At 40.3% G+C, this 15,408-nt stretch overlaps 1 protein-coding gene across 1 annotated transcript in view; it reads left to right on the top strand.

Annotated features, from left to right (window-relative positions):
• The window catches only part of ankrd11 (ankyrin repeat domain 11), a 105,167-nt gene extending 92,826 nt beyond the window's left edge, over nucleotides 1–12,341 (top strand). The window contains exons 9-13 of the mRNA XM_027157535.2: nucleotides 45–7,084; nucleotides 7,211–7,309; nucleotides 7,650–7,793; nucleotides 7,975–8,067; nucleotides 8,272–12,341. Coding sequence (XP_027013336.1) covers nucleotides 45–7,084; nucleotides 7,211–7,309; nucleotides 7,650–7,793; nucleotides 7,975–8,067; nucleotides 8,272–8,457 — 7,562 coding nt within the window. The 3' untranslated portion in view covers nucleotides 8,458–12,341. The remainder of the gene's footprint in view (nucleotides 1–44; nucleotides 7,085–7,210; nucleotides 7,310–7,649; nucleotides 7,794–7,974; nucleotides 8,068–8,271) is intronic.
• The last annotated feature ends 3,067 nt before the right edge of the window (nucleotides 12,342–15,408 follow it).

Here is a 15,408-nt window from a genome sequence, read left to right as displayed (position 1 = left end):
TAGCAAGTTCTCTCTAGTAATTATTTTCTTATTTGTGCCCCCAGAATCTTCAGAGGAGGAGGACGCTCCATCATTTGCCCCATCAAGCTCTGTTGATGGCAATAACACAGATTCAGAGTTCGAGAAGGGCTTAAAGCTGAAAGGGAAGCCTCTTGACCCGCCCAAATCTACCACCACGCCAGTGAAGGACGAATACGAGTTTGATGAGGACGATGAGGAGGAGCGTGTCCCACCTGTTGATGACAAACATTTGCTCAAAAAAGACTTCCGCAAGGATCCTGTCAGCAAGACCAACAACTTCATCTCCATCCCCAAGATGGAGGTTAAAACCTATTCCAAAAGCAACTCACTCACACCAAAGAAGCCTGTGCGTCGGATACTATCGGATAGCAACAGCTCCGATGAGGACGACCGGACGTTGTGTTTCACACCGACACCCACGCCAAGGCAATCTGCTGTTCAGAGCAACACCAAGAGTAGAGACTCTAACACACTGTGCTCAAAGCAGCAGAAAGACAAAAGTAAAGTCAAGAAGAAGAGGAAGAAGGAAACAAAAAATAACGTCAGTAAGGAGGTGCGCTTTGGCAAAGTAAATGACAAGTTCTGCACCTCAGACTCCGAGACAGGCGAAATGGAGAGCGAGGACGATAAGGGCTCAATGCCAGGTTCGAACTGTGTGAAGGAATCTTCAACTTTGAACCTTAAAGACTCTAGTGTATTTAGCTCACTGTCCGTGTCTTCTTCCTCCTCTTCTCATGGTAGTTTGGGCTCTCAGAAGCTTACACAATCTCTTGCAGAGCAGCACCCAAAACAGTGGAGGACAGACGGTTGGAAGACCGTGTCCTCTCCGGCTTGGTCTGATGTCAGCTCCCTGTCCGACTCGGTCAGAACGAGGCTTTCCAGCGAGTCTGATTATTCCTCTGCAGACTCAAGTGTTGAGTCTATAAAACAGGTGAAGAAGAAAGTGCAGGAGAAAAAGAAAAACAACACACATGCCAGTTTTCTAGACAAAAAGAGCTCTGACTTTTATAAGAACTCAAACACAGATGGAACTGTTTCTAAAACGGACAAAGATGGAAAGGTATTGAAGAAGCACAAAGTAAAACATAAACACAAAAATAAAGAAAAGGAGAAGGTTACAACTTTAGTGTTGAATCAAGACATGAACGAAAAATTTGTCAAGAGCATCTCCTTTGACTTTGACGATTCACGACAAGAGTCGCCTTCTGAAAGTAAAGTCAAACTCTCCAAACACGAAAAAGATCATTTTAAAAAAGAGGACCGGTTGTCAAAAGTTAAAACCGAAGATAAAGACTGGACAGGGAAAGATGTTCAGAGAGTATCTAAAGAAGAGAAGTCCAAAAAAACAAAGGAGTCTAACAAAGATAGAGCAAGTAAAGATGAGAAGGACAAATCCCTAAAAACTGAAAAAGAGAAAGGTATAAAGGACAAAGAAAAGCCTAAGGAGGAAAAACAGAAATCTCACAAAGAGGAGAAAAAGAAAAAGTCCAAGGATAAGTCTCTCAAAGCCGAAAAAAAGAGTGAGCAGAGAGAGGACAAGCATTTTAAGTCAGAAAAAGACAAAAGTGTAAAAGAAGAAAAGTCCAAGAAGGATAAGACCCTCAAGGAAGAACCAGATTACGAGGACTATGATATAAAAAATCCTTTTTTAGAGGACACCAAGATGAGTGCATCAGATCACGATCGATGGCCATCAGACCTTTCCTCCGACAGCTCTCTCTACGAGGATGATAGTTGGGATGCCCCCATAAAAGACTACAAAGCAAATAACAATTCTCTCAAACTCATCGTGGAAACGATGAAAGATGAAAACAGGGACAGGAAGAAGGACAACAAAGTTAAAGACAAGAAATCCGAGCATGGGGACAAGCGCTTTGAAAAAGATATTTCAAAAAAGAAAGAGAAGGAATCCTCTGACAAAGTAAGCGACAAAGGAAACGAAAAGAAAAAAGACTGGAGTGACAAACAAAAGCTGAACTCCAGTCACTCAGAAAAGGAGAAGAAACGAAAGGAATCAGCTGATGGGGTCATCAAAGAGAAAAAAGAAAAGGAGACTGTTGAGTGCAGAGACAGGAAAGATTCCTATGAGTTCACCAAGGACCGTAAAGACTCCAAAACCAAAACAGAATGCTTGAGAGATGAATATGGCAATGAGACTTTCTTCAAAGACAAATCAGAGAGTGAAACTACTCCTAAGTCAGACCCCAGGGAGAGGAACCACTCTGGAAAAGAAAAGGAGAAGAAAGGGGATGGCGTGGAGAAGAAAGACAAGGTAAAAGGTGAAAAGCACAAAGATAAGCCTAAAGATCGAAGCGTGGACCAGGAGAAACCTGAGAAAAACTCACTTGACAGGTCTTTGAAAGATAAAGACATTGAAAGGAGCTCCAAAGACAAGAAAGATGGGGCTAAAGATAAACACAAAGATTCTCACAGCAAGGACAAGGAGAGGAAGATGTCATCTGAGCAGAGTAAAGAAAAGAAAGAAAAAATATTTCAGGACAAACACTGTGAAAGGGAAAAGGATTTTATTGAATTTAAAAAGGAAGAAAAGAAGCCTGAAAAGGTGAGGGAGAAGACATGGTATAAAATTGAGGATATATTCACAGATGAGAGTGAAGATGAGAATGAGAATTACAATGGAGGGGTGGCAAAATTGAGCGATTCCTTTGGACTATTGGACTCTCACCGTAAAGATTCCACACCTGATAGGGATGACATAGATATCCTGACAGATAAACACAGGAAGTACTCAGGAGAGGGGAAACAACACTCTACAGAAAATAAGAAAGAAAAGGAGCATAAAGATAAAAAGAAAGAGAAGACATTGGATGCAGGAAAAGAGAGAAAAGGCTCCATGGAAAAACACAAAGATAAGAAAGATAAGGATTCAACTGATCTAAAACACAAGGACCGCAAAGACAGAGCATCTGTGGACTCGAATCAGGAAAAGAAAATTAGACAGAAAGCGACAGACAAGAGGGAGCTCACTGAGGAAAAGTGCAAAAGCAAATACAAAGATAAGCCAGACCATCTGAAAGATAGAAAACTTTCTAAGGGGAGTGGTGAGAATGAGAAATCCTTGCTTGAGAAGCTAGAAGAGGAGGCCATGAACGATTACAAAGATGATTCCAATGATAAGAACAGCGAGATCTCATCAGACAGTTTCACAGACCGGGGTCATGAGCCGGTTTCAAGCAGCTTCTATGACTCCTCAAATATCACATTGCCGGATATGTCAGAGGATCGAAGGGAGCCGATGTCCATTTCCAATCCGCAGGATAAATTCAGAGAGAAAGAGAGAAACAGGCATTCTTCATCCTCATCATCCAAAAAGAGTCATGACAAGGATAAGGAGAAAGGCAAGAAGGACAAAGCCGATAAGAGGGACAAGTCAGAGGAGATTAGAGAGTCCTTTGGTCGCAGAGAGAGCCTACCTGTCGAGAAAGAGCCCATGCCTCTGGAAGCCGATCCATACACTTTTCCATATAGCTCGAAGGGTGATGGAGAGGACGACTTGGACAAAACCCTGGAGTTTGAAAAGGAAATGTCCAAGAAGGATAAGACAAATAGCATGATTAATAATGAAAAAATTAAAGACAAAAAGAAGAAAGAGAAATATAAGGTAAAAGAGGAGAAGCATAAATATTCAGATGGCTTCGGGTCTTTCAGACACAACAAAGAAGAGCCAAAATCTGGAATGAAAGAAAGCCCTCAAATCACAAATATGAAAGATAAGTCTAAAGAAGATAGTCCAAAATTTGATGGTAAAAACAAGGACAGAAATAGGGACATTGCAGACAAAGATAGAACAGAGTATATCAAGACCAAGGATAAGCTCAATGATGGCGACAAGCTCAGCCAGTCAAAAGACAGCACCCGGAAAGACATTCGTCCACGTGAGAAGCTTCTGGTTGATGGTGATCTCAGACTAACAAGCTTTGGCAAAATGCTTAGTTTGAAAGATCAGGAGAATGAAGAGCGTCATAAAAGACACAAGGAGAAGATGAAACAAATGGAGAAATTAAGGCATAAATCAGGAGATCCAAAGCTTAAAGAGAAAATCAAGTCTAGTGAGGATCTGAAAAAGAACCGTACCGATCTCTCTTCTAAGAAGTCTGGCACATTAGACTCTGCTTTGAAAGACAAGAAACTTAAAGATATGAGCATTCCATCCCAGATGATGTCCCCTGAGAGAAAGTCACAGCCACTTGACAGCCAGAACTCAAAGGACTGGTTAGCTGGCCACCAGATTAAGGAAAATCTTCCTGCTTCTCCACGACCTGATCAGAACAGACCAACAGGTGTCCCCACTCCTGCATCTGTTATTTCATGTCCAAGTTATGAGGAAGTCATGCAGACTCCTCGTACACCATCCTGCAGTACAGAGGACTACCAAGAAATCATGTTTGATGGACTAGACTGTCCAAACTCTTCTGCAATGACTATGTCAACGAATGCCTGCTCCCCAACATTCTTTGATAGATACACATCCCAGAACTCATCCCATAGTTTCCCAGAAGGAACCTGCATTACACCAGCCAAGAATATGCAGTTACCCCTTGAAAGCCGGTCAATCTCCTCGGATGTCAGAAGACCTCTAGAAGAAGAGTTGAAAGTAGAAGATGACAAGTTTCGTAGGCAGCAAAACACACCTCAAGAATTTGAGTCTTCTGCCTCGCATATTTCCGAAGACAAAATACCAGTGGAGAGACTTGATACTCTTTCGTCTTCATATTCCTCACCTCACATTAACATGCTGTCTCCAAGGCCTGATTTGACACAGCCTGTACCCGATAGAGCTTCTGCAGCCAGTTCTGGGAATGATGCCTGCGAACTCCCTCCAGAGAGCATGTACAATTATCTCATGAAGCCCTCAACTCCAGTCCATAGACCTGACCCTCAGTGTCTTGACATAGCTGCTCCTCTAACACCGGCCCCTGCAGCTTTGCCTCCGATGGACATTGATGACTTGTCTGAACCACATCAGAGTGAGCCCAGTATGTTGCCCTCTGATCCAGTGAGTGGCAGTGAATATTTACCTCCTCGTATGGAGGAACCAGATGAAGATGAGGATGACGATGAGGATGATAATGAAGAGGAGGAGGAGGAGGAGGAGGATGAAGAGGAGGATAATGCAGAAGAAACTGCTGAAACTCAGATTGCTTCAGATCAGGCCTTGCAGTCTACAGAAGATCCCACATATTCTCTTGGATTAGAAGAGTCTGTCATGAAGACCTGGGCTGAAACTCTAGATCGTAGAGAGCCTGATGTCCTTCCACTGACACCCACTCATCCTCAAGATAACATGGAAAACTCTTGTGACCAGTCTCTAGGGTGGAACTCAGATGGTCTTATGAAATCACCCCATGAAAGTTATGGAGAGGTTGAAGCTGCCGTTTCAAAGATCAGCAGTCCATATTCACACTCTGACTGTGAACTGGCACCTATTCCAACTGCAATACCTGTCCATTCATCTATGACACCCCCGTATTCTACATATTCCGGACCATACCCACACATTTCGGGAGGTCATTATGAGGTACCGAAAGACAGCGTAGAGGATATTTCTTCCTCACCAAGACCTGAAGCAGAACCTGTAGAATCAAACTTCATGCCACCCTCCTCAACTCGACTAGAAAACTTTTTCACAGATATCAAACCACATGTTGAGGAGAATCAAATGGAAGTTGAGCCATCATGTGTGGCACAAGAGAATAGAGAAGAATCACTTAGTTACCCGCAGAGCAGTCTTGCCCAACCAGTAAGCTGCGAGTCTCACTGGGCTGACCCCTTTCCCAGTACTGTTGATGAACTAGATGATCTGAGTCCATTCTCTTTGCCAGACCTTCCCTTCCCAGAAAAAGAGATGCATGAGCCTGAAATTTCAGCCCCAGAGACAACAGAAATCAAACATCCTCCTGTCCAAATAAGACCCTTGGAAACAAACAAAGAATTAGGGTTGATTGGTGTTGACTATTGCAGTTTGACCAAACCCCCATGCTCACCTACCGATGTTACTCCATGTGAATCTGTTCAGGATTTGGAGCCAACAGACCATGACAGTTACAGACCCCAACATGAGGTTGAACCAGAACCTCACAAAATTCAAGATGTTCCACCAACAAAAGAAACAAGCCAGGACGATGTGCACCTGTTTGATGACCAGGATGAGGGTGATGGCAACATGTATTCAGTTGTTGATGGAGAGAGAGACCAGGAATATAGGCAGAAAGACATGGCCCCTGATATTCCGACGGCAGTAACACCACGTTTGGAGCCACAGACACCTTTAAAATCAGAACAAATTGCACCTAATCCTGTGGTTGTCTTGGGTTCCTCATGCAACTCTTGCCTCCCTGCTCCAGTCCTGACTGTCACATCATCTAGCACCACCCAAATATCCGAAACTTTGGAGACAACAGTCAAACTCCCAGTTGCACCTGCAACAACTGAGGCCCCCAAAAAGGTTGAGGAGATAGCTCCAAGGATGACTCGTAATCGAGCACAGATGCTGGCCAACCAGAGTAAGCAGAGCACTGTGACAAGTGTTTCATCTTCAACAACCTCTTCTCCTGTTACCACAAACATCACCACTATTTCTCCGTCCTCCCTAACCTCTGGAGAAAAGGAGAAAGAGAAGGAGCCTATCAGCGCCATCACTGCTCAGGCTTCAACTCCTGTTCTTGTCACCAAATCTAAAGGTCGCATTGAGGAAGAGGATGGTCAGACACAGCATCCTCGCAAAAGGAAGTTCCAGAAATCAGGCCCACAACACGTCCAGCTTCAGATTGTCAACACAGCGATGCAGCAAACACGGGAGATGATACAGCAGACATTAGCGGTTATAGTCAACGCCATCAAGCTGGATGAAATTGAGCCATACCACAGCGACCGCTCGAACCCTTACTTCGAGTACCTGCAGATCCGCAAAAAGATTGAAGAGAAGCGGAAAATTCTGTGCTATATAACACCACAAGCTCCCCAGTGCTATGCAGAATATGTAACTTACACAGGCTCCTACCTGCTAGATGGCAAACCGCTGAGCAAACTGCACATCCCGGTGGTAAGACCAATAATTTTACATGACCGTACCTTTTGTTGTACTTTGTATCCGACATGTAGTCACACTAAGAAAACTGCATTTCAAAATTGATCAGAACTAAATGAGATTTTTGGTTCTTCCCGGCAGATTGCGCCACCACCATCTTTGTCTGAGCCACTGAAGGAGCTTTTCAGACAGCAGGAGGCAGTAAGGGGGAAACTGCGACTGCAGCACAGCATTGAGCGGGTAAGTGCACCAACTTCCATCACCCACACACTGCCTGTTTCCTTTCCCTGGATCCCTCGATGTGCTTTAGTAGTCATCCTATTAACATTACTGCTTTGATCACTCAGCACGAAACGTTTTGATTGAAGTATACAAAGCCTCTGTACAAATTGAAAAGCCCAACTATACAAAGTATCGTGTAATACTATCCGTATCCTCATTTCATCCAGCACTCATCTGATGTTGCTCTTGTGTCTTTGGAAAATTGTATATACCACCTTAATTAAAAGATATCTCAAGGGTCAGAGAGTCTAGACTGGCCTTATGTACTTCACTAAAATTAATTTTATATTTTTTATAGGAAAAGCTGATTGTGTCCTGTGAACAAGAGGTTCTGCGAGTTCACTGCAGAGCAGCCAGAACTATTGCTAATCAGGCTGTCCCGTTTAGCGCCTGCACCATGCTTCTGGATTCAGAGGTTTACAACATGCCATCAGAGAGCCAGGTAAAATAACTTTACTTTTGTCATGAACCTACCATATGTCTCAATAATAACAGTTACAGGTGTGTGTGTGTGTGTGTGTGTGTGTGTGTGTGTGTGTGTGTGTGTGTGTGTGTGTGTGTGTGTGTGTGTGTGTGTGTATTTTAAGTTTGGTTAATGTTAATGCATTGATATGTTGTGATAGGGGGATGAAAACAAATCTGTAAGAGATCGCTTTAACGCCAGACAGTTTATCTCTTGGATTCAAGACGTGGATGATAAATATGACCGCATGAAGGTGAGGATCTTGCTGATGTTCATCTTTGTTGCAATTCCTATCCTGTATATTCTGATGCAATGCTACACTGTAGTGATGCAATGTGAGAATGAAAAGAGTGTTGTAACCGAGTGCTCCTAGAGTAACACTGCGTGATGCTATGAACTGATTAGACTTTACTAGTGTACAATGTTTAGAGGTAACACTATGATTCTGATCCCACAGACGTGCTTGTTGATGCGGCAGCAGCATGAGGCCGCCGCTCTCAACGCAGTGCAGAGAATGGAGTGGCAACTTAAGGTGCAGGAGCTGGACCCTGCTGGACACAAATCTCTGTGCGTCAATGAGGTTCCCTCCTTTTACGTGCCAATGGTCGATGTCAACGACGACTTTGTATTGTTGCCTGCATGACATGAACACATGGAAACTCAGAGAGTGCGGTCCAAAATCCTTATTTTTCAAAGAGATATCAGACAGCAAGTTCGGTAAGGGCTAGCCAGTTTGAAAGAAGATTTCTTTGAGAAGAGTATATACGTATATATTACATAGAAGAAGGTAAAAGAAATAAAAACTAAATGCTCCCCTTCTGTCAGAAGAGGAAGCGTCTTTTTACTGGAGGAAAACACACCTTGCACTTTCATCCTTAAAAGTTTTTATGCTTTTGTTTGGAATTTAAGAAGCAACACTGTTTTGCTTTAAAGCTAGCCCACCCTCTCCTGCCAGTTGATTTGGGTGAAAAATAAATGGGGAAGTGAAAATTATTTTTTCTTTATTTGTGATCCCCTTTAAATTAAATTTCAACAAAAGGGGAGGGTTCAGACAGGCTCTTCCACATTTGTCCTTTCAGGATCAGGGATAGAAGGCACCAACGGTGTCCTCGAGTGTGCCGAACAGAAACAACATGGTCCAACACTTCGAGGTGCAGCCACATATTAAAGAAAAAAAAAACAAAAGACATATAAGGTCGTAAGGTGCAAGATGAACGCTGAAACATCCACAGCTAAAGTGGGACAGCATGCTGCTGGACTCGGACCTCTCATGACCACAACAGAGGAGAGCGTGGCTCCCTGATGCCCACAGCGCCCGGCGCAAAGCGGTGTGTGGCGAGGCTCAATGCCAGGGTGAGGGAGACATTCCTTCAGCACCAGGATATCCCACCTCAGACATCGTGAGATCCAGGGTGTCCTCAGACGAAGGGGAAAATTAAAGCAGGTTCACACAGCCTCTGATGGTCCACTGCAAAAGCCAGGCTCATCGTTCTAGCACTCTGCAAACATCTGCAGTAAGAGAAAAGAGACGTAGAACAACTTAGGAAATGCAGTGTTGCAAACCAAGAGGCAAAGACTTTTACAAATGATGTTTTAGTGGGGTTATTTTTTTGTTTGTTTTTTTTTATTATTTTTATTTTATTATTATTATTATTATTTTGGTCTTTCTTTACTCGGGCATTTCATTGTTCCTTTTCTGAGGACGTGACTTGAAACACTACAGAGCCAATGTTAGTTTAATGGAGAAAAAAAAAAAACAGAAAAAAATATTGTATTCCGTAAATGATGTACAGTTTTTATATTCGTTAACCAATGTATTCTCGCTGCCTTCTAGATAATTTATTTTGCCACCCATTACTGCACAGTTGTAAATAACTTATGTACTGTAACATCACACAGTTAAGTGTAAAAAATAAATGAATAAAATTATCTTTGTATGTACAGTTCACTTTTGGGCAGCACTTCCCCCATCCCTTACCCACGGGCCAAAATGTGTACACGTCGTCAGTATTTTAAGGACTCGTGTGTACATGTTCCTTAAAGTTCTTTTCAGGTCGGTCAGAGTGTATGTCTGCCGTCATCAGACTATCCATAAATCCCTCAGAATGAAACTGTCAGGGCCACAAACATAGTTCTCAGATGTAGCAGAGTGATTATGGATTATTTAAATAATAGTAGAGGTATATTATTCATTGCTTTAATACACAAGTATGTATCTTTAAAAAAAGGAAAAGAAAAAAAATAAACCAAGAAAATGCCTTTTTACAGTTAACATTTTCTGTTTTCATTTAAAGCTGCACACATTATAGCTAGGAACATCAGCGGCAGCGTGTCGAGTCGATATAACCTGGGTCTTGACAAATATAGAAACATCCTTTAAACCATCCAATACACTGCTGAATATATTACACTTAACACAGAGGATCCATAATGATTAATGTTCTCTCTTCACCTCATCTCTTTCTTTCTCGCACATATTATCATTGACACAACTCATTTTTTTGTTTTGTTTTGTTTCCTTTTCCTGTGCAAGTGGTGATGAGTAGCTCTTTGTGTAGTTCAAGGGCCGCAAGTGATCACATTCATTTTATTTAATTATAATAATAATTATTATTATTGGTTGGTTTTGTTTTAAACAGCAATCTAAAGGAATGGCACCGGAATACATTCGTGAGCTTTTCTCCAACTCTGTCGTGAAGGATTTCTTTTCTCCAGAGATTTTGAAAGGGCCCTTAGTATTAGACATTTTATATGTGGACATGTAAGGTCATGCATAAAAAATTGGTTACACTCCATTTTTTTTTTTTTTTTTTTTTTTGTGGGCTCTTGGACTGTTTCCATAGTTACTGTCCTCGTGAATGCCCCTCACGTTTGCCCCTCATTGTAGTGCACATTGCAGATTTTACCTGTTAAGCTTTTCTTTGCCGTTTAATTCAACTTCAAAGCACAATCACACAACATTTATATAGCCGCATTGACAGAGGGGACATGTGCAAATTAGTTATTTTAAATCGTCCTGTTTTATAATGGAACTTTCATAATTAGTAGGTATTGTGGTGTTTGTGAGTTGTTTGTTTGTTTTTAGTTTTTTTTATCCTGAATCCTGATTTTAAAAACCATGTTTCTGATATTTTATCATTCTTCATTAGCTGCCTGTACTTCAGCTTGAGGTTGTGTGACATTAGCTTATGCTCATCATCCAGGCTTGTGTTTGTGTTTTATTTTCTTTCTTTTTTTTCCTCCTCATGTGTGATAGTGTGTGTATGTATGTTTAAAATATCACAAGAAGCCGTTTTTGTGCGTTCATTTTTTGTTGATTTGACCTACAGGGTGTGTGTGAAAAGGTTTCCATTTGAATTGATTGAATTTTAGTGCTCTTAATTTTGGAAAAAAGAAAATCTAACCACAAATGCTTGTGTTTGCGTGCCTGTGTGTGTGTGTCTCTGTGTGGTGTCGTCTTCCCCTCTCAACAGTGTGACCTGTTCATCAGTATGGTTTAAAAAGCAGAATGTATCCCATTACTGTCCCTGCAACTCTCACTATTGTTTACAGACGCATCGTGTGCAAGTGTGTATCCGTTTTGTTTCCTGAGTTGACAACTCCCTGCTTCTTCGTTTATCCTTCTGCCTGTTTTTTAATCTGTTCAACAGAAGGCTTGAAATTGTGATGTGGGTTTATGTGGCAGTTCTGTATCATGGTCATCAGCTTATCGCTTTTTTTTTCTGTAATGCTTTCGCAAAACGTTATCCTGAAAACTGAATTTCTTGTCTCCGAGTGAAGCACTTCCTCCCATTGACCTCCATAACACATAATTACCTCTGTGATTTCAGTTCACCCGGGTTTCTTTACATGCTAACAGGTCACAATTTCAAGCCTTTATTTACATTTGTTTTTTGTCCTTTTCCAATATGCATAAATCTGACAGTAGGTGTTTCTTGGAAAATTGATAAAGCATGTAGAGCTGTTCTTAAATGGTGAGAAATAACCTATTTATTATCTTTTTTTTTTTCTGACACCTGTGGTATGTTTGAGTTGGAGGTCTCCGCTGTGTATATTTTCCTCTTGTAATGAGTAAAGAACCGAGACATTGTACATAAAGCTTGTATATAATCTCCCAGGACCTTTTGCACCCTTCTCTTTGTACTAGTCTAATCTTGCATAGAATGTGGGGTTCTAACAGCAATGAGACGCTGCAGGTGATGTAATAAAGTCACTTTTTTTTTTTCTTTTCTTTTTTCCCTTTTGTACAATGTAGTTGAATTGTGTACATATTGTTGGAGCAGCTATGGGAGGGTGGGATTTGTCGATGCTATCTTCAGTGCTGTCCGAAACCCAGTACTTTCACCTCTAGCTGTGTCGATATCCTGCAATTCAAATGCGAGAAACTAAAAAAAAAAAAAAAAAAAAAGTTAATGGAGTTAAAAAAAAAAAAAAAATTGTTATTTTCTACAGTTGCATGTACAGAGAGCGCGAGAACTGCTGTTGTTCCTCAGAGTTTATGTTCGTAAATAAATTTTTGAAATATGATTGTTGTCTGTGAATTCTTGATACTTTTCAAGTCCAGCAGGTGGCAGCATAGAGTCGTGAGTCTACGACTGGACAACTCTTGTGTGATAGCCTGGGAAAACCCTGCACATGGCCAGATTTCTTTTAACTACATATAGTTTTGTTACCTACATACTTTCCTCAACTGATTCTCATTTTGCATGGACCGTACCCAATTAAAAAGAGGCTCTACATGATCATACCTGCATTTATAACCTCATCTACTGGTGGGAAAACATTTTAAAGAGTTCTATATTTACAACAACCAAGCAGTTCTCACTTTGATTATCAGCATCATCCACATCAGTCTATGTCTTATTACCTGAGTAACACGCTGAGTATAAATAACCTTAGTGCATTTAATAAGATCCTGATCTTCATCTCTTCACACACACATTTGTAATGTCTTCATGAAGTCATGTTAAACCTTAAAGCTGTAATGTGACACTGCAGGAGAGGCTCACTGTCCATATCTGAATGAGACAGAAGTGTGCACATAAAGCCTGCTTTTCTTCTCACCATGATTGTAGAGTAATTTTTTTGCACATAATTTTGTGTGTGTGTGCTTAAAAATCTCATGAGATCTGCAGTTTTTGAAAACTCAAATCTGGCCAGTAATTGTGCCACGATCAAATCCAGAGATATAGTTAGAGGGACAGACACAAGGTTTCGAATGTTTTTGTGAATCCTTAAGCTTCCAGTTGGTGCACCACTGGACCACCTTACACAACATATTCTTTGTGACCGCTTTTCACATTCAAATTCAAATGTATTGGTCACATCCACTATCACCCACAGCTTCTTAATTTAATTATTCAAACAGTAAAAATAGTAAACTGCGGTCTGCCATAAACCTTATTATATAAGTAAAAATATAACAAAATAGTGCATGAATTTACATAACGTAAAACAACAAGGAAATGACAAAGAAGTCAAAACTCATTTCCACTAAAAATATCTCTAACCTACAATATTTAATAATTTTACAAACATGTCCACCCCAACACACTAAAGGACTTTCATTTCTATATCAGATTTATTTTATATAAAGGGTTTGCATTAACTCTATAGTTTTTATAAAAATTGTTCAAATCAGCCATAAAGTAGTGCTAAGTTTTAAAATCACTCACACACACACACACACTATAAAGCTGTATATATGAATATGTTTACTTTCATGTGCAAATACTGTTCTGTGTATAGAAAAAGAAAGGTGAGCTGGTGTGTGTCTGGTTAAAATATTTATAGCGTTAAGACATTGCTGAATGTTTGTGCACTCCTCCTGAGTAGGTTCACTAAAAATATTCTCCATGGTTCACAACACATAAAGCACACACACGACTGTAATATGTATCACAGCTGCTAACACCGAGATGATTCTCACTCAGTCACTCTCAGAGTCACGTGAGTGATTAATAATTGACTCGTGTGAGTGACTCACTGAATCACATTTGTGAATCAGTGAATCAGATTAGTTATCAGATTCAGTGAATCAGATTCAGTGAATCAACAGCCCATGTCAATTAAACAAAAATAACTAGTTAAATATATGGAAGTTAATGGACTCGTTAAAAAAAAAAGATAATTGCAACTTTATACCTCAGAATTCTGACTTTCTATCTCAATTCTGACTTATCTAAAAATTGCGGCTTTATATCTCAGAATTCAGAATTCTCTCAATTCTGAGACTTTATATCTCAGAATTGTGACTTTATATCTCAGAATTGCGACTTTATATCTCAGAATTGCAACTTTAAATCTCAGAATTCTGACTTTTTTCCTTGCAATTCTCCGGTCTCTTGAAATAACTTTACAGAGGAATCAGTTGTGATGTAGGCACAACAAACCAGATGATGTAGATGTGGCATATTTTTTACACCAACAGCTATAGGCATCAGAACTTCAACATGATTATCGGTGGATGCAAGTCTTCACTGTATTATTGCACTGACATGGGCAAAAACAGCCTTAACAATGTTATTGAGAAGTGACTGTTGAAACAGGTTAATTGTGAATTTTACAGGTTTAAACCTTTGTTTTGTTTGGAACTCCAATTACAATTGGCAACAAAAGTTGTCCTCAAGATTTACTGCTTTCTTAGAACAAACCTGTGACAGTGAATCAAACTGCTGGATCGTTTAATTTTATGTCAGCAGAAATATTGGATAAGCTGCAGTTTTACTAGCCTGCATTTTGTAAGCAATACCAGACGATGGACCATGCTTTTAAATGGAAATAATCCACATGTGATGTGATAACATTATCATTTATGATACAATTTACAAGGATTTAATGAACTATGCAATAAGCATTTTAACCCTTTAAAGTTACATAAAATGTCCGGGGAAGTGGGAGGTCATCGGTTAACACTGCTGATTGCAAAGCTATGAGCTTGTATTCAAGGATCACAGAGCAGCCACTGCTTGGTGAATTTAATTTGCTCTGGATAAGGGCATCTGCCAAAAGCTGTAAAATTAATAAAATATTATGGAGCATTCTTTAGGCAAACTAGTTTCTGTTATCTCTTAAATTATAGAAGCTTCCTTCATCAGCTCCTCGTTTTCTCTCTCTTATAGTTTATGAGACAAAAAATTTCTCTACCATGAATACAATTTTACACCAACCATCACAAAGCATTGGCTCCGGAGACTTCTTCCATAGATGTTTAATAAATGTCTCCTAGATAAAAAAAATCATTATATCAATGATTACATCTTTTTTATTATTACAGTACCTTAAGTGGGATGGCTTGGGATAATCCACATAAACAATCACCTGAGTTTAGGACTGAACCTGGAACCCTGGCCACTTCAGTACTATGCTGTAATGGATGATTAATCCCATACTCTCACATCTGAGAATTCTGTGTAGACTGTATGGGTTCAACTGTGTGTGACCACTTGAGAGTTTATTTAAGGTATAGAGTTTTGCTTTGATAATTCCATCTCTTGGTAACAATGACGTGGTTTTGTGACTTATATTCTCGGTCTCGTAAGACTAAAAAGTCACAAGTTTGATTCAAGCTCTATGACAAAACCCTAAGTGAAAG

This window comes from Tachysurus fulvidraco, chromosome 1, assembly GCF_022655615.1.
Source record: "Tachysurus fulvidraco isolate hzauxx_2018 chromosome 1, HZAU_PFXX_2.0, whole genome shotgun sequence".
Taxonomy (NCBI): Eukaryota; Metazoa; Chordata; class Actinopteri; order Siluriformes; family Bagridae; genus Tachysurus; species Tachysurus fulvidraco.
The sequence above is the reverse complement of the archived record's forward strand: the minus strand, read 5'-3'. Positions and strand labels throughout refer to the sequence as shown.